Source organism: Propithecus coquereli, unplaced genomic scaffold, assembly GCF_000956105.1.
Source record: "Propithecus coquereli isolate 6110/MARCELLA unplaced genomic scaffold, Pcoq_1.0 Scaffold13, whole genome shotgun sequence".
NCBI lineage: Eukaryota > Metazoa > Chordata > Mammalia > Primates > Indriidae > Propithecus > Propithecus coquereli.
The window spans coordinates 694,553-718,585 of record NW_012137191.1 but is presented as its reverse complement, the minus strand read 5'-3'; the positions used below and the strand labels follow the sequence as shown (position 1 = coordinate 718,585).

Here is a 24,033-nt window from a genome sequence, read left to right as displayed (position 1 = left end):
GGTAATTGAGTGAAAATGAGGTGATCGGTGTGGGCCTTAATCCAATATGACTGCTGTCCTCGTAAAAAGAGGAAGTTTGAACACAGACACAGACAGAGGGAAGACCATGTGAAGACACAGGAAGAAGATGACCCTCTGTTAGCCAAGGAGAGATGCCAGACAGCTCCTTCCCTCGCAGCCCTCAGAAGGAACCAACTCTGCCAACACCTTGATTTTGGGCTTCCCCAGCCTCCAGAATTGAGAGGTGATAAATTTCTGCTGTTTAAGGCACCCAGACTGTGGTACTTGTCCCAGCAGCTCTAGCAAACAAATACACCGTGGCTTGGTTCACATGGTGAATTAAGCACTCCATCTGGTTGGAGTGCTTGAGCCTAGCTCCTTCCTGCCTCTTGCCCCAGCCACCTGTGCCTGGGTACAGGGGAGACACACTAGGACAGGGTGTGCATGGCTCCATGGAAGGCCAGACTCCCTGCTGGAAAAGGGACATGTCTTCACCCTGAGACTGGCAGGCTGCTGGAGCATGTGTGTACGTGTGGGTGTTTATGTGTGTGTGTGAATGTGTGCACACATGTATGTGCCTGCATCTTGGAGTGGATGCAGCACCTGGGATCTTGTAGGGTAACCATGGGTTCCAGAGCTGTCCCCTGCACTAATACCACATCTCCCTCCCTTCCTCATCTCATGCCCGGCCGCAGAGTCTTGCACACGCTCTCTGAGGGGTGTGCGGGCACTGCCGTACCTGCGGGTGCTGCTGGAGAGGAAAAGGGCCTCTGGCTTCGGGCTGCGCATGGCTCAACTCCCTGTGCTCCGGGCCGTCGTCTTGCAGCTGCCCCACTGCGCCCCCATCCGTCTCGAGGTCCTCAGCTGAGGGTATCTGCCGCAGTCGGGGCTTCTCACTCGGCTTGGCTGGCCTCTGAGGAAGGGAGACGCCTGGCTGAGAAGCCACGGTGGAGTGATGGGTGTGGGATAGGAGGTGGAGGGTAGGGCCAAGGACTTCAGCACCATGCAGCTCTGGGCCCCCAGAAGCCACATCCTCCCTCTAGCCCTCCAGGTCCCTGCCCTTCCTAAGTCCCTCTGCTTTCAGGCCCCCAGAGGCCAGTTAAGCACCCACTCAGAACAGCCCCTACCCAGTTCTTCTCACCTTGATCAGCTGGATGTGAGGTTTGAGTCGCTCCTGGCCAGGCTGCAGGGGGCCCAGCAGTAGAGGGGTGGTGGCACTGGGGGGCAGGGGCTCTGAACGAGTCCGGCTCAGCGGCCGGTGGAGGCCTGACCCGGAGAGCCGCTCGGTGGTCAGTAAGGACTGGGCAAAGTGGAAGGGCACGTGCCCAAACCCAGGCACTGGAAAGAATGGGGTGGCGGGGGCATAAGGAGGGGACCACGGGGAGCAGTGGAAGGAAGCCAGGGTATGGAGTGGGGACTAGGGCACAGCAGGGAGATGCACAGGACAGGGGGATGGAAGGGGCAGGAAGGAGGGGTCCCTTCCCAAGCTTGGCCCTTAGCAGGGTGCAGGGATCCACCCTCAGCCCCCCAGAGAAGCAGTGGGACTTACCAGTCAGCAGGGAGGCATGAGAGACTGAGGGGTCCAGGAGGAGAATGGGCTGCAGGCGAGAGGGCAAGGCGCCCCCAGCCTCGGCCTCCAGGCCATGGGGCAGGAAGAGGGGAGCATGGGGGCTCCCCAGGACCGGCCCCCGAGGGCCCAGAGTTGGATGGGTCCTGCGATCACCATCAACCTGGGAGAGAAGTAGGGAGAAGTCACGGGGAGAACCTTCCAGCAGAGAGCAGTGGAGGTGATGGGGTGAGGCAGTAGGAAAAGAGAGTGAAAGAAGCTGGGAGGCCTGAAGTGGGGGTTGGCGCCCCAGCCACTCACCCTGGCAGGGGCAGGAAGCCCCAGTGTGATTGTGGGCAGCAAGGACACTGTCGGCAAGGCGAACAGGGCCAGAGAAATCTCCTGCAGCCGCAGCCGCTGGCCCAAGAGCGCCTGCCATAGGGAGCAGGGCCAGGGGTCACCGGTCCCAGCCCTCCACCCCGGCACGCTCCCCAGAACCCCCAGAGGCTCTGCTGCGGGCTGCCCAGACCCTGCGGCCCCAGCCCAGGTCGGCTGTCTGCTGGAAGAAGGCTGAGCCTCAGAACTGCCCCAGGAGAGCCCAGTCCTGGCAAGGCCTTACCTCCGAGCCCAGGACAGGGTTAGGGCCATGTTCGCTGTCATTGGGGGAGCTGCACCCTGACACGGGTGTGCTGCTACTACTGGGGGAGGAGTCTGGGGTGGGGAGAAAGGGAGGTGCATCAGAGGCCGTAGTGGGCAGGAAGGTACCCAGAAGCAGCCTCTTCCCTGATCGGCAGCCTCTGCTTCCTGCTTTCTTCCCATAAGAGCAGAAAGAAGGCAGGCCACACCTAGCCTACAGCACCTGGGGACTATTTTTTTTATCTGCCCTTTTCTGGGCAGATGTCAGCTGAGCCAACATCTAAGCAGGATAGGAGTCAGCACGCCCCCGACCCCCTCCAGCAAGTGTGTAGGACACACCCTGTATGACCACACACAACAGCCCTGAGGAGGGGACACCCATCTGGATGGGACCCGACCCAGAGGGTCAAGACCTGCCAGGATTGAGGGTGGCTGCTGCCCTCACCTCCCAGGGTTTCTGCAGGCCGCCGCCGGAGGCTGGGTGGCGCACTCTCCTTCCTGAGCAGCGGATTCTTCCTGCGCTCCAGAGACTTCTTGGGCTTGTAGCGCAGTTTCAGGTTGGGCTCAGAGACTGCGAGGAGCACCAGCGTTACTCAGGCCCCACGCCGCCCTTTGGTCCCTCACCCCCAGTCATCTCTGTGGGTTAGGCAAGAGACGGCAGCGCCAGAGAGAAGACCACAGCCTGTGGACCGTGGCCCCCACCCTCTGCACTCCTGACCTGCATCCGAGGCCCTCCCCCTAACTTCCCAGCAGGGCCCCGCTCGCTCGCGTGCCCAGCTCACCTGTCTTGCGCAGGGGGAAGTGCTCTGGGGGGTCACTGGGCAGGCTGGGCACAGGAGGCAGAAAGCTGCTGAGCATGGAGCAGGCGGCTCCTTCTGTCTCCAAGGGCTCAAGAGTTCTGTGGAGGGAGTGCCCTGGCACTTCAGAGTGGCAGGTGCTGCACAGGCACCTTCCTGAGCACGGCACATGGGCCTGGGACCTGCTAGGGAGGCAGCAGCAGGCAGGGCCGGCAGGAATGGGGACCATCTCCAGGGGGCAGCAGTGGGCCACCCATCCTGCTCTGATCTAGGCAGAGAAGCCAGGGTCTCAGCGCTTGGGTGAGGGCCCCAGTGGGGACTGTCTGTCTCCTGCAGCAAGAACCTGCTCTAGGAACTAGGGCATTTTTGTGCTTAGGAGAAGATACAAAGAGAGAAGGGACTCCTGTGTTCGAGAAGAAAGCCAGCAGGGCATGTGGGGGGGCCTCAGGTGGGGTGGGGAGAGATCATGGAAAGAGAGAAGAGGGCAGTGATGAGTGGAGAGAGCTTGAGAGGCATTACAGGTCAGGTGATGGCAGCTGGGGAGGAAGGGGCAAGTATGCATGTGGGTCACGGTGGGACAGAGGGAGCAGGTGGGGAGAGGGAGTTACCTGTAGGGGATGCTGGGGCTATTGGGGTGGCCTGTTCTCTCTAGGGCTGCCTGCTGCTTCTTCAGAATCACCTCTGCCAGCTTCTGCTTGACTACACTGCTGGCTACGGCACCTGCAGGGTGGGAGTCAGGAGTGGGCTGGGAGTGGGTGGATGGGCGGCCTCCCAGGTACACTCTCTGCCCATTGCCTTGTCCACACCCCCAGTATGATGCATCCTAGGGACTCTTCAGGCAAGAGCCAAGCAGAGGTACCACCCTCCTTGGAGCCTCCAGACCCCCCACACTCAGGCAGAGCCAGGCAAGCAGAGGGAGAGCAGGCGGCTGGTGGCCCAGCTGGCTGTGCCCCTCCCCACTCCCAGACCCACACAGGCGGCCGTGGGCTCCCAGGCTGGGGCGACCCCCATCCTTACTTCGCTTGCTTTTGTCCTTGTTGAGAAGCTGCCGCAGCTCTTGATCCTGCTGCCCGCCCTGCAACTCGGTCATTGGCGTGTCCATGGAGAGCTGTGGGCAGGGCCAGCAGCCCAGGAAGGGGCAAGGCGTTGAGGACAGAGGCTGGGGTCTAGGGAGGGTGGAGGAGGGAGGGAGGCTGGGGGCCAAGCCCAAGGTCACCCCGTGTTTGGGGAGCTCTATCTTTACCCTCATGGGCTCTGCCGAGTGATGCTGCTGCAGGCCTGCCAGGAAGAGGTGACGGTGCAGGCGCTGGGGACGCTGCAGGGCCAGCAGCGTGGGCTCTGGTGGGGGCTCCACCGTGGGCCGCTGGCCTACCCGCAGGTCCATGGGCTGGGGCTGAGGGCCTGGAGTGTCTGCACGGGGTTTGGGGCAGCCTGGGGACAGAGAGAGAAGGCAGGGTCAACTGGACAGTCTGCCTGCAGGTGCAGGCTGCAGCCCGCTCAGCCTCCTTCAGGCTCACTTAACAACCGCAGCACACCCTCGGGGCCTTTTCCTCACTTAATCCATGCCGTGGTCCTGCAAGGTGAGTATCATCAACTCCATTTTACCCATGAGAAAGGAGGTCATACCATCTGTACACAGTAACACTCGATCGCTGGGGGTGTCTGAGTTGCGCTTCTGACTCCAGGCGTAGGGCTTTTCCACAAAATGTTCCTCCCCAGGCACAGGGCAGAGGGCTACGGGGATTTAGTGCTGGACTGCAGGCCCCACAGTGGTATATTCTGGGCCCTGCCCTCTCCTTCCCTTTGCCCCTCCCCAACCTCTGAATAAGAGGCTTTGCCCAGCTGCCGGCTAATGAGCTGGGCTCAAAGGAAGCGATCAGGCAGGCAAACAGGCAGGCAAACAGGCCCACGCTGTTCCTCCTCCAACCCCAAAGGGCCTGGCAGGCCCTCTCAGTCACCACCCTCCCATGCTCTAGCCCCGGTCATCAGATAAAGAAGTGATGCCTCAAGCCTACGGCAGCCCTGGCCAGCCACCTGGGCCAGCAGAGCCCTGTGCCCAAGGCAGGTTCCTCAGCTGCCTGGGCCCACGTGCCCCCGGACCTGGTCCTGGGTGCCTCCACAGCAGCTCTGGGCCTGGCCCGGTGAAGACGGCAGGCTTGGCTGCCTCTTGTCAAGTCCTCTGCACCCACTCCAGAAGCACCCAGTCTGTGGGTGCAGGGGCTATTTATAACTGGCCGCCAAACCAGGGTCCGTGTCAGCACAGCCGGCTGGGCCGAGCAGCCAGAGAGGCCAAGACACTCGGAGATGGATCTGCTGCGGGCAGACTGTCCTGGAGAAGGGGAAGCAGGTGGGGAGCAGGTCCCCCCCAGAGCAGTCCCAACACTGGGCATTCCCCAACAGGCAGCCACAGCCATCCCCTGGGCCCAGGCCAAGGAGGGCTGAAAAGGCTTCATGGCAAAGCGCCAGTCAGGGAGTTAGCAGGGAGTCGCAGCCCCCAGGCCCAACCCAACCCCTCCTAATCCCGATGTTTGCATCTGTAGCAGGTGTGCACAGGCATTTGCAGACCCTTTCCCCTCATCACCCCCACCCACCCGGGGTGGTAGTTGTAGTTGTTACTATTCTGTTATCCCAAATGAGGAAACCGAGGCTCGGAGGTAAAGGGACCCATCCAGTCTCCCATCTAGGGGCAGAGCTAGCATGGGTTCTAGTCTTGCCGAGGCCAGTGCTGTTTTTCCACCAACTTGCAGGAAGTCGCCAACCCTCAAGGGGGCTTCTCACTGGGCAAAGGAAGAGAGGCTTGCAGCATGTTATCCCTAAGGGACACTCACTAGCATTCTCTGTGAGATGGACGTGACAGAGGAGCTGCCCCACCCCCACCCACATCGAGAGCCCTGAAGGGATGGCTGTACACCCAGATGTGGCCCACAGCAGACAACGTGCGGCTTCGATGCCCCCACCCCTGTTCACGTGGCCACCTAAAGATTCCCGATGCTCATTCTGGCGGAGTCTGGGCCTCCAGTACCAACACACTCCTGCCCCAGGAAAGGTCTTAGTCCTCCCATGATCTGGTGTCCTGGCTTCCTGGGGTGACTCCCCTGATGATGATGCAAGAGGACCTTAGGGGAGCCCAAGGCGGGCCACCTGGACCCCAGACCCATGGCTTCCGCCACACGGACTATGAGCAGCCCCTAGCAGTGGCCGCATCCCTCACTCTCAGCACAGCCACTGCCTCCAGAGCAGAAGAGAACATAGGAGGGGCTCTGCCTGGGACCCTGGAAAGTACCTTTCAGGGTGCTTTAGCATTTGGGGGGTGATACAATTGATCCTAACTTGGCTTCTCTCAACTCGGTCTCCTCCATCTGCACAAGACCCTCCACCTTGGCCATCAGCTTCCACCCTGTCACAGCCTGTGTATGTTCTATCCTCTGAGCTTTTCCTCCCAATGTCACCTGCGTATGCTGTCCTTGTCCCTATATTCTACTCTTCCAAATCCTGCCCTTTGCTTAAAGCCTAGCTAGAGTCCTCCCTCTTCGCTGGACCCAGTGCAGTGCCCAGGGTCCTCCCTCTTCTGCACAGCAATCATGCTGGCTGTTCCACAGCAGGAGAAGCACTTGGTGGGCAGGTACCATGCCTGAGTTAAGCTCCATAGAGCAGGGACTTGGTTTCATCCAATGCTCATTATCCCCAGCACCTAGAATAGTACCTAGTGCATGATCGGCACTCAGTCAACATGAAATCAATGAATAAATCCCTGCATCCCCCCTAAAATGCCTAGGAAGGGATCCTGGCACAGAGATGGGGTTCATCGATTCTTGAATATTAATCAGGTGTCCTCTCATTTGGCACTGGGCACATACTGCATTCTACTGCTTTTTTCTTTTATTTGTGTGTCCATCTCCCCAACCTGCCTGTTAGCGTTTTGACAGCCAGGAGGATACCTGGGCTCCCCTGCTCCCTGCCATGTGGAGTCACTGGCACCAGGCTGTCTGTCCTGCACTCTGTAGGCCCTCCGTGGACATTGGCTGAAGGGAAGGAAGGGCAGGCCTCGCCCAGTCCAGACCTAGCCCCATGGGCAGGTCCTAAACCAACATGGCCGCAGGAAGTCCACCCCTTCCCCAGGGCAGCCTAACAGCAGAGGAAGCTTGGGCCGGCAGGGGAGACTCAAGGACGGTGACAGAGCCATCTCACTAGGGCAGCCCTTTGGCTCCCACGGAGCAGTCCTGCATGGGCTGCTACACCCACCATATGGGTTGACAAACAACAACACACTTCGCCTGGTGCCTGACGTGGGGCAGGGGTCTGAGTATAAATATTAGCCTCCTCCTTTCCTTCCTGTTTCACTACACCCAGCAAGGACAAGAAGAGCATCCTGTCTTTCCTTTTCCTGTTGTGCTTCCTGGCACCGGGCCCAGCCCCCATTCAGAGCTGCCTGTCTTACCCAACTCCTCAGCCCTTCCTCATGGCACCCCAACTTCACCCCTCACCTGGCACCCCCACCTGCCTACTCTCTAGCCGACCAGCCAGCCACCCTGCCTCTGCAACCCCTCGGCTTCTCGCCTCCCTGGGGGCCCTCCATCCCTCACCTTCCACTCCCCACCACAGGCTCCCTTAGGCCTGACTCTTACCTGTGCCAGGGGGCCTGGGACAGTGGGCACCCGGACTCACCTGGGTCCCATCTGCAGAGAGAAGAGAGATGGAGTGAAGGGGCTGCAAGGAAGGGGAAAGCAGGGAGAGAGAGCCAAGCCAGGCCAGCCCCTGCCGTTCCAGCTGAGCATGCCAAAACCTGGGCTTCCACCAGAAGCTGACCTCCCACCCCTCTCTGCAAATGCCCATGCTGGCTGAGAGGGGTTCCTGCTCCCCCTTCCCCATCCACCCACTGAGTGACCTGAGCTCAGTCCATGCATGGCAAGAAACTAAGGAGGCCCCAGCTCACCCAACAGTACCCTCAGCCCTCCCTGGTGTGGTCAGATACAATCTTCCCTGGGCAGCCAAACCAGGCTCCTATAGCCTGAAGGGAAAGAGGGCTGGGAGGAGAGGTGGGGCCAGGGGTGGGAGAGCTGGCTGGGGAGGCTGGCAGGGAGATGGGGCGCAGGCTCAGAAAGGGGCACAGGCTTGGAGATGGGGCTGGGTCATGGCTTGGAGGCAAAGTCAGATCTGGTGGGAGCTGTGGAGTGGTGTGGTCTGGAATGTATAGCCCGAGGACCCCAAATGGGGACCCCTTTCCTGCTACTGCACCAGCCTGTGTCCTCAGCCTCTGTTCCCCCAGAGAAGAGACCTACCCGGCCTCTTTCTTGGATAACCTGAGATAGAAATCTTTTCCTTTGGAAACAGCTACCTCTCCCAGATTCCTAAACCCCGCTCTGGTCCTCCTGTCTCATTCAGAACCCACGTAGCACTATCATAGGGCCCGAGCTAGGCAGCAACAGAAAGACCCCAAGGAACCCAGAGGCTGGCTGGGGCAGGGCAAGACAGAGGCAAGTCCTGAGGCCACCTGTCCATGAGGGACACCTTTCCCTCCTGCCATTCCAACTCAGGGCCAAGGGGATAGGAAGCCACCTGGGGGCACTGGGTGAAGACCTGTGCAGGCCAGACTTGGGGCAGAAGGGAGACTTTCTGCAGAACAACTGGTGGGTGCTACTCGTTGGGTCTGTGTCTCAGGGGCAGCCACAGTTCCTCTTCCAGAAGCTGAGAAAGGAGAACTCCTTGCAGGCCAGTGCTGCCGGGGGAGGAGGCTCTAGGCACAGGGAGACTCCCACCAACTGCCCCCAAATGCCGGTGCCCTGTGCTTCGATGACAACGTATAGTCAGGAAATGCTACTCCACCTATTCAAATGCTGCCCGTCCTTTGAGATCCGGCCCAACATCTCCTGGTGAAGCTTACCCTGACCTCTTCTCTCCTCCCTTCCCATAGCACTAGCCCTGTGTCCACCGCCTTGATGCTTCATCAGTCATGATCTCTGTGGTGCCATTTGTAAGCCATGCCCACCCGCACCTCACAGCTTGCTGGGCACGCAGCAGGCTCTGTGACTGGTGAATCAAACACAGTGGCTCTCTCCCGGCCACCTGCCTGAGACACAGCATGAATTGTTTCTCAAGGTTTGTGAGCCCCTGAGGCAGATTCCCTCCCCAGGACAAGGGTAACCCCTAACCCTGAGCCTTCTCAGAACCTCCTCTTTCTTCTGCAGGACCTGGTCCCCCAAGAGAAGTTTCTGGACTGGGCTGCAGGGTGCACCCCAGAGACAGTGTCAGGCTTAGGGTCCCCTGCCTCCTGGGAATTCTCTCCCACCTCCCCTGGGGCCCCCGCCTGAGGGCTTGTCAGCAGCATTCACGCTTGGGAGCAGAGCCAGGTTCCTGTGCCTCGCTCCCCCGGTAACCACAGATTCCGAACGCCGTGCACTCTCTGGATAGGAGAAAAATTAATGTCCCTGAACTCTGTGGTGTTTGTTACCAGACCCAAAAGGGATATTTTGTGGTGATGATCTATAACATAAACTCTGTTCAGAAAAGCCGCGTGTGTGCGTGCATGTGCGTGTGTGGGCTGGCAACAGGCGCTGCTTCCAAAAGCAATTCTTGGGAAAAGTCTGCTTCTCCCCCGACTCCTGGCAATAGCTCTGTGCTGAGGGCCACTGAGTTCAAAAGAGCCCGGAGCAACAGAGATAAGACCTGGGAACAGCTCTCTTTGTGTCCCAGAGAGAGGAAAGGTATCTAATGGCCCCCAGTCAGTAGCTGCACTGAAGCCAGAACATGAACATCCTGCATTTCAGTTCTGGCTTGAATTTGGGGACCCCTCTTCTCATCGGCTCCTCGCTCCCTCTCTCAGAGGGCGATTACGGCTAATTTGGGGTCAGACTGAAATAACACAAGGAGTAAGCGGACCTGAGGGATGGGCCCAGGGCTGGACCCTTCTCCACGCAGCTCTCTGCCAGGATGGGGAGTTCCCCTTTTTGAAATCCTCACTACTCCCCGTTTCTACCTTCCTTGGAGGCAAGTACAGTTAAACTTAAGAAGCACTTTACTTGTTGCTAAGGCACCTGAGCCTACCGAGTCACCTTCCTAAATCAGAGGACCTGATCTCACCCGGAACCAAGGAGCCCCAGAAATCCTGCTACAGTAGGCCCAGGTCAGCCCTCAGCAACCTCCAGAGTAGACACAAACACCACAATTCTACCCTTGAACGACAAGCTGGCTTCCCCACTACTCCTACCTAATTGCCTCAGGTCCCAGCCTTGGTCTTACCTTCCCAGCAGGTGTGACTTTGCCCCCCAGATCTACACAATGTGGCCAGAAACCTGAGCCTTGCCGACCACCTGCTCTCCCAGGGGCTTCAGGCCCTTTGTCGGGGGAGAGGGCTTCCCTAGGAGCGCTGCCACCCTGAAGCCCCTCCCAATGCCTCCGGTGTCTTTGTTGAGGCTGTTCCCACCTCCCTGGTCTCCTGACTAGCTGAAAAGGAAGTAGGAGACCCCAGGACAGCAGGCAGTGGCAGGAGGCCACAGTCCTGGCCTCAGGGCTGACTCCCTTCACACCCCAGCTTGCAGCCTCTGGTTCTCTTTCTCAGATACAGGCTGGACCAAGCGTGACCCCGCATGAAGGCTGGCAGAAAGGACAAAAGCTGGGGGTGAACTGGCTTCAGGAAGATCCAAGAATAAATAAACAGGAGAAAGAAAGGTTGCCAGGCCTCCCTGACACAGAGCGAGGGCTGAGTATGGAGGAGCAGCTCTTCTCCCAGGCTTTAGAGATCATTCAGGCCAAGGCCCTCACTTGGCAGAGGAGGAAAGAGTGAGGAGAAGGGCAAGGTCACAGCCTCCGGCAGGCCAGTGGTCCAGCAAGGCCAGGCAGCGCGGCGGAAACCCAAAAGGTCAATCTCAAGCGCAGGTACTAACAATCTCCATGGGAAGTCACTGATCTAGGGGTCGGAAAGAAAATACAGATAAAACTTGGTTTTCACTCTTAAGGAATTTAAAATACAGCCCACAGTCTTAAAAATGTTTGAAAAAATATATTACTTGCAGATACTAAAAAAAAGTTCAAAGAGCCCCAAAAAGTGTAAAGCAAAAAGTTTTTCACTCATCCCAGACTCCCTAGAGCTTCCCTAGAATCAGCCTTTTCTAACAGTTTCTTGTGTCTCCCTTCTAGAAATTCTCGATACCGCCCATTATCTTGGCAATGAACTGCTCCTTGCTCAGATTTATCTAGAACCCAGCAGGGGGCCAAGAGTGGGCTGGAAACCCTGCGACATGAAGCTGGCAGGCCACAAACTGTGAGAGAAGTGAGGATGTGAAGCACAGAGGACACTGGCTCGAGGTCAGATGGGCCTGGGTTTGAACCCCAACCCTCTCTGTGACTGGCAGGAACAGCCTGAAACACAATTCAACCTGGTCAAGCCCAGCTGCCCCTCCTGTAATCAGGAGATAAGAAGACCTGGCTGGAAGAGGCCACCTGAGGTTAGCAATTCTGTGTGTGAAGCAGCCGGCACCCATGGCTGCTCCCTCAGTGGTGGTGACTACTGTTTGCCTCCTGCAGTTGGCATGCAGTCTCCCTTCAGGTGTCAGCATTTTAATGTCTGGTCCCACCTCCCCTCCTTTCCTCTGCCTCAAACCCCGTTCTCCCAGATGCACAACCCTGACCCTTCTCCTAGCCCCAACCTCTCCCAACTGCAGTCTCTTCCCTTTCTCTCCCATCTGAACTTTATTTGCTAACTTATCTAACCCTCACAACAAACCTAGAAAGTGGTTACTGTCTTTATTCCCATTAGACAGATGAGTTGACTGAGGCCCAGCAGTATGAAATAACTTCTCTGAGGTCACACAATGCAGAGTGGCTGAGCTGGGACTCAAGCCCAGGCAGCTAGGTTCCAGGATCCATACTCTGAACCAATACATGCTACAGCCCCACCAGAGCATTTCCACTTGCCACGGGCCAGCCAGCACAGGACACATGCAGGAGCTAGGTGGGCACGGGGAAAGACCGAAAACTCACACAGCCCCGCAGAGACCCATGCCAGCGGCAACCCCCCGCCCTGCCCAGGCGAGAGGGCAGAAGCTGCCTGTTTCATCTTTGTGCGCCCGTGCAGACAGTCCTAAATAATCACTTAGAGCAGCTGCTGACGTTGGAGACACCAAGCAGTGATTTGAGACTGGATGCTGGAGACAGGAGGCTGGCAACAGGCTGGGGCCTTGGAGGAGCATCAACTCCAGGTTCCCTGCTCTAGGGCGCCCTGCCCTGTCCTTTCTCTAGGAGCCCCCCAGTGCCTCTAAGACTCTCTCACTAGCATCGCAAAGCAAGCTGCACCGTTTCTTTGCGCAGGCAGAGGGACCGACCGCCCATCAGGGCAGGGACTCAGCTGGCAGGTGAGCAACCGAGAACGCCTGCCTGCCCAGAAGAAGGCCTCCATCAGTCTGAGGCAAAGGGATTGAGCAGCTCTGCAGGCTCCGCAGCTGTGCACCAGGCAGGAGGCTGGATATGAGGCCGTGGGGCCAGCCCTCCTGCCTCCACAGTGAGCGTGGCCCTGTCCCGCCACCTCTGGGCAGCTGGGGCCCGGGGGCAGCTATTTTTAGCTCTTGACACCTGGGTATTTTGTAGCCGCAGGATGTCCGGTTTGGAGTCTCTTTCTGGGAATCCCACACGCGGCTGTTGTAAACAGCCCCACACAGCGGTGGCCCGAGCTGAGAGCCAGTGCACCCCCCGTTGGCTGTTTGAGATGACTCAAACAGGAAGCACATGTAACCATGGCAGCGGCAGCTCGAGCTCTTGGGGGGTGGGAAAGTGTCCTCCCTGGTTCCTTGCCCCCCACCCCAGACCCCCTACTCCACCCCAAGGCCTCTCTTCATGGATGGAGACCCGGCTGGACCCTGAGGCCGGGGTGCTGGGCCATTCTGAGTTGCATGTGGCTGTCAGTGCCCAGGCCTGGCATTCTCCAGAGAGCCTTGCTGTCCTCTGGCAAAGAAAACCAGGGGTCCTCCGGGTCCTGCCCACCTCCCAGGGCCTCTTAGACCACCACTTGGCCTTCCCTGCATGCCCACTGTCAAGGCGAGGACATAGCTACTTCCTGGGGGTGGCGGGCCTGGAGAGCCTGCATCCACTTCCTGTCACCCACAGCCTTCTCCCTACAGCTCAGCCTGCCTCAGCACTGCCCTGCCCACTTCGGGAATTTCTGAACAGGCAGGCTCAGCTCGTCCAGACGGCCCTAGAAGTTCTCAGGTCCTGAAAGCCTTCAAAGACACAAGTGCCACACTCCCCGTCACTCCTCTGCTCCCATATCTCCAATCCCTGAGATAGGAAGTTCACCATGATGTCTAACCACCATCTTTCCTATCATAAGCAGAACATCCTAAGCAGGCAAGATCTGTAATATGGGGCTAAGAGCTTAGTTTCTGTCGGCTTCTGCCTTCACCTCTCCCCCTCCCTCCTACCCTCTGGAGCCCCACTTAGATCGGCTGCTCCCTCTCAGTAGCCAGTCTGAGCCAGTCCTTCTCAAGGGTCAGTGCACCAGGAAGCACCCTCTCCACCCTGGGCTGCCTCTCAGGGCCACTCCCCACCCCTCTCAGGTCTCACACACATTCCCTTGCTCTCCTGCTACCCCCAGCTCCTGGGGCTGCAGCCAGACCCCGCCTCCCTGCATACTCCACTCCTGCTGGCCTCCCTTGGCTCCTCTCACCTCTGCCACCCACAAAGCCCTCAGCCCACTCCCAAGACTGCCAGGGAAATGTCTAAGTTACAATATCAACAGTAAGTATATTATTCTGATTGTTAATTGATAATAATAATTATCAACAACCATGTGTGAATGCTCACTGTGTGCTGATTACTGTGCCAAGCATTTTAATAGTATTACCTCACGTAGTCCTCGCAACAAACCTATAAGGTAGATACTGTTATTATTCTCATTTTACGAATGAGGAAACTGACGCTCAGAGAGGTTAAGGAACTTGCCGAGGCCACACAGATGGTCATGGGGCTGCTAGGGCTCCAGGACCCAAGCTCAGGATCAGGGCACTGGCATGAACAGCTAGTTCAGCCCAACACCTGACAGGAGGCAAGGCCACCGAGGGGAGGCAGGTCACAGTGTGGTCCTAAGGTGTGACTCCAAGTGTCTGCATGTTCCCACAAAGTGTGCTGTGCTCCATCCCCAAACATCAACAATAACAAAAATATGGGCTGGGTGTGGTGGTTCACATTTGTAATCTTAACACTTTGGGAGGCTGAGGCTGGAGGATTGCTTGAGGCCAGGAGTTTGAGACAAGCTTGGGCAACATAGCAAGACCCCATCTCTATAAAAAATTTTTAAAAATTAGCCAGGTATGGTGGCACATGCCTGTAGTCCCAGCTACTCAGGAGGCTGAGGCAGGAGGATCGCTTGAGCCCAGGAGTTTGAAGTTACAGCGAGCTATGATGATGGCACTGCACTCTAGACTGGGGGACAGAGAAAGACTCTGTCTCAAAAAAAAAAAAAACTCAAGAGATAATAATCTCTGCCTTGTGTCCTTCACATGTCTTTTGTCTCTAGGAGGCATCCCCGCCCCACCTTCACTCCCTTTTTCATCTTATATTTTCCCAGCTTTTTAAATGTACGTATCACCATTTTATTGTATTTCTTGCAAGCTGCCTCCAGCAGGGTATCGCTAAATAAGCAAAGCTCCCAGGGCTGCTGTGGAGGATCAAACGCTGCATGAGCACTTTGGAAACTGTCAAGCCCTGTACAAAATGCAGGTTGCATAACCAGAGCAAGTCACCCTCGCAGTGGGTATTCTGCAGTGAATTCCCTTGGGAGGAGATGGTGTGTGTCCTCTGCCCTCTGTCTGTCTGTCTCTCTCTCATTCTCTACCCCCGCCTGCCCCAGGCCTCACACACAGGCAGGCCTTGGTCAGGTGGAAGGGCTGGAGGCATCCACTAGTGCAGAAGGGAGCACGCACCTTCAGGGCAGCCTCCTGTGGACACAGCCAAGTAGCCACTGGCACCCCTAACGTGGTACAGGGGAAGGCAGAGGCCACTGAGGAGACCCCAGCCTACACCATGGCCCAGGGCTGGTGGGGGGAGTCAGTAAGAACCAAGCAAATGGAGGCATCTCTGCATGAATAGGAACAAGCTATGAATAGGGGAATTAACAGAGATGCCACATTAATATTAATGGCAGTAAATACCCAAGAGGTCCATTCCAATCGTGCCCTAGCATCCTCCTCCTTTTCCCTGTAATTTTGGAAGATGGCAGAAGTTTACTGGGCAGATTCTTCAGGTGACCCGCCTCCCTCTCGCAGCCAAGGCTGCCCTTGAGACTTGGTGGGCAGGGGTTCTTCCCGCTCACAAATTCAGCCAGGTGCTTATACAGCCTTCAGGGAACTCCGCAGACAGACACATGGTCCTGGACATCAATTTGGACAAACCAGCTGTAGGGACAATTTCTGGCCAACTGTGAATTTGATGGGATAAAAATTTACTGTAATGGAAGGTGGAGATCACAAACTGGAAAAACAGCATATGCAGCGTGGTCTCATTTTGGTAAAAAGTACAACATATAAGGAAATGGAAAGGCGTGAGGAGGGCTTACAGCAGTGATCTCTGATGAGTCTGTGGTGTTTTTTATTTTTTAGTTTTTGCTCGTCTGTATTGTCTGATTATCTACAAGGCACACGAACTGCCTCGGTAATAACGCAGCATACACACGTACACACACACACATACACACACACACACACACACACACACACACATAAAGATGGTACAGCCACAGGTAGCAAAGTCAAGATGTGATTTCAGGTTCCTGTGAAAACTAGGCCACGGGGCTTTCATTGCCTCTGTGTATTCTTGGACCATAGATCTTCTGAGGTTCCATGCTACCTACAACCCAGTGTCTTCTGCCTCTCCCGAATCTCACCAAGGGCCTAGCACAAGGCTGGACACAAAGTCAGGACTTGCTTAATGAATGCCTGTCAGCTGAATAATGATCATTTCCTGAAAGAAATGTCTCATGCCTCTTCCAGAGCCGCTGTGCTGGGAATACTCACTGCTGACATCACTGACCTGCCCACCCCTCCTCTGCCTCATGTTCCTCTTAAGAGCTGCCAGGGAGGGGCTAAAATAAAGGTCACTCCAGCAGATGCTGGCAAGGTACTCTATACCCTGTCCCAGACCCTCCCCAGGCTGGCATGGTAGCCCCTTTGCAGGGCCAGCTGGCTGCGAGGCCCTGGGGTCCCTCCTCACGCTGCCTCATTGGGTAAGGCTGGGGGAGGTGGAGTGAACGAGAGAAGCAGGGGTCCACCCTGTGACTTCTGGCTACAGACTCCTGCTGCTCCAGGCCCTTATGGGTGGAGGAATCTGGAACAGGGAATTTGGCCTGGTTTTTTCTGTGAACTGGGGCTGCGCCCAGTTTCTGTTCTTCGTGTCTTCAACATTCCCTATCCCTGACCTTCAAAAATATGAACAATAACATTAATAATGATGATGAATATTCAGTGTACACTGACTTCATACCAGGCATGGAGGCAATTTTATTTACAACATCTCTTTTCATCTTTATAGCAACTCCATGAGGTTGACACTATAATTATTTTTACATTACAGGTGAAGAAACTGAGGCACAGAGAGCAATGTCCCCAGTGTCACACTTAGATGTCTGCAGGAAAAAGAGGGATTCTGCCAAGGTCATCCCAATCCTCCCTCTGTGTCCTTACAGGAAGGGCCTCCTGCCAGGCTTTGCAATGGGCAAAACAGGTCTCCAGTGATAATTAACATCTGTAGGGTGCTTTAAACACCAAGTGTTTACATATACAGATGAGAAAATCCCCACTTGAAACAAGGAAATCAAGTCTTAGAGCACTCAGCACCCTTGCACAAGGTCCCACGGCCATGTGGCTGGGATTCAAACCTAGGCCTCTGGCCTCAGAATGGCACATTTCTTCCCCCATATCATACAATGCCCCTGGCCCACTCCCAAGATGGCCCTGATGGCCTGGAGGGGAGAGTCACCAGTTTCTTCAGCTCTGGAGCTCAGCCCCTCGCCGTGGGGGTGGGGGTGCTGCGCCAGCACCTCCTCAGCGTCTCTACCGTGACTCACGCCTGGGACCCAGGGGAAGCACAGCCCTGCGCTGTGGGCAAACATTGCCCGCTGCCCGCCCCGCCTCAGCTCCCCGCCTCCACATTTGCTAACCGAAACACGCCTGCTGCTATTTTTAACCCTCCCACTCCCCCTTGCCTGGGGCTCCCCCCTTCACCCCCACCCCCACCCCCTGCCCCAGCCGGGTGCCACCAGCCTGTCATTCTGAGAGCAGTTCTACAACCTGAAAGCCCAGGAGGGTGCAGCAGATGCCCGGACGCGCAGGTTTGTAGGGCAAGCAAAACAAGACGGTTACGGCCCAGTCGCCGAATTCCCCCACCCCAGACTCTTTCCGAACCTATAACTCCCAGCCTGCCCCACTAATCCCTGTCATCCTGGGGGGCTGGAGGAAGGGGGAATGGGACTTCTGGGCTGGGGGTCACCACAGGAGACAGTGGCTTGAACCAGACCCACCTGCCCCTCTAGTCTCAATCTCACCCAGTTTGGGGAGCAGGAGAAGCTCCTTAGAACGGGCTCTGTAGGGAGAAAGCTGAACTAAAGGGGGATGGGGTTCCCCTTACTGTCCCCAGGGCATGAGGCTGCCTCTAAGGTCCAAGGCTTCTGACCACCAGGGTTTCCAATCCCTGCAGGCAACACAGGGGAAAAAGGAAGTGGCGTGGAGACAGGCTGGGGATGGTGAGTTTAGCCAGGGCCCTCAGCATTAGAAGTCCCCTCCCTGTCCTCCCATGGGGGCTGTGGAGCCTGGGCAGGGAAGGCCTGGGAGCCTGGGGGCAGAGCACGGAGTGGCCGGAAGAGCAGCCGGGGTGGAAGGACAGCCTTGGCAGTGTGCAGGGGGAGGAAAGCAGACCGGCCTCTCTTTTCTTTGAGGGCTCCTCTAATACTCTACAGAGCAGAGTATTTGGCCACACCTTCCTGTGGCCCAAAGCTCCCAGGGGAAACCTTCCTCGAGAAGAGGCTGGAGGTGAGAGGATCGTTAGGCTGCTGGCCTAGAGCAGGGACTCTACACCCAAGTTGCTGATGTGAAAAGTGAACCTCCTGAGGGAAGGGTGAAGAGGTAGGGCTGTAGGTGGACCAGAGGAAGCATGTCCTTCTAGCAGATGTAGAGCTGGCAGCTTGAACCAGACCACCGGCCCCTCTGGTCTCAGTAACACCTAGTTTGGAGGGCAGATGCCAAGGGCCCAGGAGGGGGTCTGGAGCACCCAGCCAAAGGGCCACTTGGGCACAGGTCTTCCTCACACCTCTCTCCTGTCCTGCACCCTCAGCCCTCTCTTGAGCCCTGACCTCTCCCATTCCCGGCTCTTCTTTCTGGCTCTGTCCACTCTCCCAGGGTCCTCTCTAAGACTTGACCTCCTCTTGCCTCAGTGATTTCTGAGCCAAGTAAATAAACCCCAGTGGCCACAGAGGCAGGTAGGCAGGCTAGGCCCAGAAAGGAGGGATCTGGCACAGCAGTTCCCTGGGTGGGCAGATGAGGAGGAAGGGAATGAGGTTGGAGGACGGTGAGGCAGGAGGGCCAGGAGCGGGGCAGTGCTCGAGAGCTCCTGGAGAGAGGCTGCCTCCTTCCCCCTGGACTCAGCCCCATGAAGGAACATGGCTGCTCCCCACACAGCGGAGCTTGCCCTGTGCTGCTCCCCGTTCTTCTCTCCCCTTCTGCCAACCTTTGAGGGCTGCCTGAGGAGTGGAGCTCCACCCAGGCCCCCCACCTGGATCCAGGTGGTTCCCAAGCATGGCTCTAAAGGCTCTGAGGGCCCACTTCCAGTCTGGGGAGAGGAGAGAAGGCACTGCTTTCACCTTCTTAGGCAGGCCTCCCCTGGCCACCCTGTCTAAGGAAGTCCCACCTTGTTATTCTCTATTGCTGTACCGTGTTCATTTCCTTCTTAGGGCTTATCACAGGATATAACTAGACATATAGACTCATTCCTTTACTTACTTACTTGCTCTGTTTGTCTCCTCCACTAGAGTGGAAGTTCCCTGAGGTCAGAGGTTGTGCCTATGTGTTCACTACCTCTCTGTAGCCAGCGCCTGGCACACTGCAAGGCTCAGCAAGTACCCAATGAATGGATGAATTGCTGAATGACTGGCTCAATAAATGGGGCTCCCTGGTTGCCAACATCTACCTTTAGGGTTGACGCTCAACAGTTCCAGGATTTCCCCAAGGAAGAGGAAGTAGGAAGTAACAGGAACAGCTAGGTCGGGAAAGCTCGGACTCCAAGGGAAAGCTCAGCGCCAGCCAGAGGCAGCACCTGCATCAGCCCTGTCTGGTCCACGCCATTATGCAGTGTGTGTGTGCGCACACGCACACGCAGAGGGGCCTGTGAGTGTGAGTCCCAGACAGGTCTTAGAAGCCTGGAGTTTTGTCTTGATTCTTCCTTTTAATAGCCCTGTGAACTTAGACAAACTACATATCTCCTCCTCAAAAGAAAAAATGAAGAGGTTGGCCCAGATCAGTGGTTTTCAAACGTGGCTTTGCACCAGAATCACCTGAAGCACATATCGAAATCCAGATTCCTGGGCCACACTCCTGTAGATTCTGACTGAGTTGGTCTGGAATGGGGCCAGAGAATCTTTATTTTTAGACATTTTCCAGGTGACTCTGAAGCGAATGGTCCAGGAATTGGCATTTAAGGACCACAGATGAGCTGGGGTTTTGTAAGCTGACATCTAGACTTCTATTAAAAAGCCACTGCTACACAGGTATACATCACCCCAAAACATGTCCATACATTCCACGTACCCCACACAGCACCATAAATGACGCAGGTGCACTCTATACAGATGCACAGCTGTACTATATGTGTGCATACTCCCAAGACACCCAACACAGAGCCACCCTGTGGATCACAAATTGCCAAGGAACCACCACATCAACGTACACAGCCTGGGACATACACACAGATTCCTACCACACACCCAGTGTGCCGCTCACACACATATCACATGCTGACCCACACTAAACAGACACTATCTTGAATTTATTTTGCCTCTGGGAACTGGTCCAGGACAAAGGAGCTATGCTCTGCTGATGAAAACATCCCTCTGCCTCTGCCACCCCCACCCCTACCCTTGCCCCAGGCAGCATGCTGTCCACTCCCCCTTGTAGGGGGAGGGCTGCTGGAGGAGGACAGTGGAGAGATGGGTTGAGGGGAGGCAGAGGCTGAGGCCAGCGACTCAAGTCCAGCAACCCCCTCTCGTCCCTTTCCCTCCAGGAAAAGCCAAAGGGCCTCCACCCAGCCCCCAAGTCAGTGCTCACTCAGGCCACTTGCCTAGATTCCCAGGCCCTGGTCTTCAGGAGCCAAAAGGGCTAGGGAGGTGGCTAGATCTGGGGACTCCTCCTAACAGTCAGGCCTCTAAGGAAAGGGCTGTCTGGGGGCACCTTCCTACAGCCCTAAGGCCTGGGGCCCCCAGGGAAGGTTACCACAGAAACGGGGGAAAATATTATAAGGAAACACAATACCCGGCAGGGTCACCTGCTGACCAGGCTTCCTGCTGTGTTGCCCACCCCCCATCTCACTGCCCTCATAGCCTCCTCCAGCCTCAGCCTGGGCCTCCTCACCAAAGCTCTCCTTCCTGCCCAGGGCTGGGGGAAGCAGGCTTAAGAGAAACTCTGTGGTTCCAAACAACATCAGGGATGGCCCAGAGCTGAGCCCCCAACTCTTAATCCCTACCAGCTCCCCCCAACAGGAAATCAAAGCTTCCTGCCCCAGAGGAAGTGCCCCATCTAGGGAACAAATCCAACACACACAAACGCACGGTTCAGTCCCCAGGAGCCTTGGGAGGACAGATGCCCTCCCCCCAGCCCCAGGCCTCACTCTGGCCATGCTTCCAACAATACCCCCCCCCGGAGGCCCCAGCCCCCCGTCTGGTCAGGGAGGGCCAGGGTATCGGGGGAGGCTGAGAGAATGGGCAGTGGCAGTCAGAAGTCCTGGTTCAGGCCCCACTCCGCCTGCCATTCCCTGGCTGGGCGACCCTGGGCCTTGTATGATTAGCTCATCTTCTCTCAGGCCCCTGCCAACTTCAAAATTACCAGCTCTTAATGAAAGGCCAGGAGAAAGAAGAGGGGGAGGAGGTGGGGTTACACATGCTTCTGTCTTCCAAGTCCTTGGGCAAGCATCCCATAGCTACAAGAGGGTCCCATCCCCATCCCCATCACACATGAACTTCTCATTTGCCCAAGGGTTTATATCAGAACTGAGAAAGTTCCAACTCCCATGCCCAGAAGCCACCAAGGACTAAATGTGAGGTCCATTATCCCTAAGGGAAGTTGGGAGAATGTAGTAGCACCCATACTGGACACTGCTTCATTTCTTTATAGTCAACCTCTCCTGCTCTGTGCTCTGAGAAGTATACTTGAAATTTTCTTCTCATTTTATTGGTGGGGAAACTGAGCTCGAGTATTAAGGTGAAGTGACCAGCTAAGATGCAACTTTCTCTCTGTCCCTGGATCCCAGCAAAAGACTTGGCAGCCAGACAGACACCCACCCAATGGGCTTGAGCTAAGGGACACAGAGGCCTCAGGAGAACACTGCCCAAGGTCCAACCAGGTGCAGCCGCACAGGAGGCAGCTCTGAGCTTAATTCTGAGCCTGGCCCTGCTGGGCAGTGAGGGACATCAGGAGACTAAATGCAGGGGACCAGTCCCAGTGGGTCCAGGACCTGAGTCCAGTCTGGCTTCCCTGGGTACAACGCAGTGGGACTGCTCTGTGCCTTAGTTTCCCTCAGAAGTGACTGCAGAGAAGAAGAAAATAACTAATAACTGAAGTGGGTAGAGGGAGCAGAGAGCAGGGAATGAGAATGAAATGCTACGCCGGGAGGGGCTGGAGAAGCGGCCTGGGAAGGTGTCAGAGGCTTGGTGTGAGAAAGGAAGAATGTACAGCAGCCTAAGCCACCTATGGAGTCCTGCTGGGGAGAAATGGGCCACCGAAGTACCCCATTAGAGGGTGGGGATCTGAGTCACATTCCCCTTTCTTTTAGCCCGATGGCTGGACAGGGGTCTTGAGGAAGGTCCCCAAGGATCCAGGTGCAAGATCGTGAGCTCCCAGCAGAGCTGCTAAGAACCAGTGCCCCATTCTCACCCTAGAAACTGGCAGGCAGAGGTGGGCCTCAAGCAGATGTTGATTAGGGGTGTAGGCAGGGAGAGTTAGCAGCAAGACAGCCAGTGTCCAGATGCAGGGGGAGGCTTTCGGGTGTGCAGGACAGCCAGCAGACACAAGGAATGGGGAGCAGCAATGGCTGGCCAGGTCAGACCCAAATGGGCAGCCAGAGGGGAAGAAATGGGAGGGGGGCACGGGTGGCCTGTAGGCCCAAGGTCTCTCTCCCAGCCCACAGGCATAGAAATTCTGCTCGTGGCAACCCAGCTCCGCTGCCTGGTTTGCCGCCTGCTCTCACACTCCTCAACACCAAAAGACCCAGGCCTGGGGGTTGCACATCCTGTCCCCACCCCTCAGTGCACAGCCTGCGGTCCCCACCTTCCCGCGCCCCTGCCGGCAGTGCCCTCAGCAGCTCACTTGGGCACAGGTGTCTCTTCACCCTGATGGGTGAGCAAGGGTGGGTAGGCGATGCTCAGAGAAACCTTCCAGTCAGGGACCCCTCCGGGGGGAACCGCTTTCGCCCGCCCAGGGATCTGAGTAGGGCCCTGCTCGGCTCCACGGGATGGGGGCGCTGATGTCCAGCCCCACAAGCCCGGCCCCAACTCAGTGGGTGCTGCCCTTTGCCCTCGAGCTTCCAAACCTTCCGCCCCAGAGCACCGCCCCCTCTCCGGGCCACGGCGGCCGTCCTCCGTCCCGGTCTCCCGGCTCGTCCTCCCCGGGAATAGGGGTGATGGAACGTCGGGCCCGCGCATCGGCGACCCGGGGCCTCCAGCTCCCTCCCTCGGGCCTGTCTCTGCCCCCGGGCGGGCGGATGTGGACGCCCCGCGGGAGGCCCGAGCCCTCCGGCCCCGGAACCAGCCCCGGCAGAGAGCCTGCCAGAGCCCCGCTGAGCCGGGCGGGGCGGGCGCGGTCGGGGGGTGCACGCCGGGCTGGGCTCAGGCCGGCCAGAGCCCGAGCCGGAGCCGGAGCCCGAGCCCGAGCCTGTGCGGGCGGCGCTGGGTGCCGCGCGCAGGGCGGGGCGGGGGGCGGCCGCCCAGTACTCACCAGCGCTGGGGCTGTGCATCCAGGGGCCGGGGCCCTCAGAGCGGGGGGCTCATGGCGGGGCGGGGGGCTGGGGCGCCGGCCTCACATCCCCCCAGTCGCCGGAGGCTGCAGAGCGACTGTGAGACGGCGAGAGGAAGGGAGGGGGCCGGCAGGGGGAGGGCCCTGGCAGCCCGGCCGGCCGGGTAGGATGACAATGGAAGGAAATGCTTTATCTGAGTCTGAGAGCGGGCCAAGGGGGAGGGGAGGGAGGGGGCAGGCGCTCGCGGCCCTGGGACACACCACCCCGGCAGACTGCACCGCGCGGCGCACAGGCGGGCCGCAGACACAGCGCGCGGCCGGATCGCGGCGGGGCGCGGCGCACCGCCCGGGAGGCAGCGCCGAACCCGGAACGCCAGACGCGGCCCGAGCCCCGGCCGCCGCGCGGCGCTGCGACCCGCGCACAATTCCCGGAAACCCAGATACCTGAGCGCACGCACCCTCGTACACACTACGTACACGAGCATGCATCCATGTTTACACAGGGCCAGAATCCTTGACACACACACACTGCGGCTTCGGGGAGGGACCCCGGTGCCCCGATCTACATACACGTACAGCCCGCAAGCGGACAGCCACACACAGAGACAGTTGGACACGCGTGGAGTCCCAGGTCCCACGCAAGGAATCCCAGATGGACACCCCCCCCAACACACACACTCTCACACACAAACACACACACAAGCACGACTTGCCTCAGGAAAGTTCCAGGATCTGATTTGAATCACTGCCCAGCCCTCCCCCACTGGCACCCCCCCATGCCTGCTGAGGGGAACAGAAGGGTCCAGCCTGTTCCTATTAAAAGAAAAAGGGGGTGGGGGTGGTGCGGATTTTGAAAGTTTTC

At 57.6% G+C, this 24,033-nt stretch overlaps 1 protein-coding gene across 2 annotated transcripts in view; it reads right to left on the bottom strand.

Annotated features, from left to right (window-relative positions):
• HDAC7 (histone deacetylase 7) overlaps nt 1-23,367 on the bottom strand; it is a 35,377-nt gene extending 12,010 nt beyond the window's left edge. Inside the window, exons 1-12 of one of the 2 annotated variants that reach the window (XM_012638490.1) lie at nt 23,154-23,308; nt 7,605-7,655; nt 4,223-4,410; nt 3,997-4,087; nt 3,588-3,699; nt 2,965-3,080; nt 2,628-2,753; nt 2,166-2,257; nt 1,868-1,978; nt 1,550-1,730; nt 1,142-1,338; nt 740-913 (exon numbers count right to left, since the gene is read on the bottom strand). In XM_012638490.1, the coding sequence (XP_012493944.1) occupies nt 740-913; nt 1,142-1,338; nt 1,550-1,730; nt 1,868-1,978; nt 2,166-2,257; nt 2,628-2,753; nt 2,965-3,080; nt 3,588-3,699; nt 3,997-4,087; nt 4,223-4,410; nt 7,605-7,655; nt 23,154-23,172 (1,458 nt within the window). In that variant the 5' untranslated portion in view covers nt 23,173-23,308. Of the gene's footprint in view, nt 1-739; nt 914-1,141; nt 1,339-1,549; nt 1,731-1,867; nt 1,979-2,165; nt 2,258-2,627; nt 2,754-2,964; nt 3,081-3,587; nt 3,700-3,996; nt 4,088-4,222; nt 4,411-7,604; nt 7,656-23,153 lie in introns of both variants that reach the window. The other variant, XM_012638489.1, reaches the window with a different exon arrangement.
• Nucleotides 23,368-24,033: the final 666 nt, after the last annotated feature.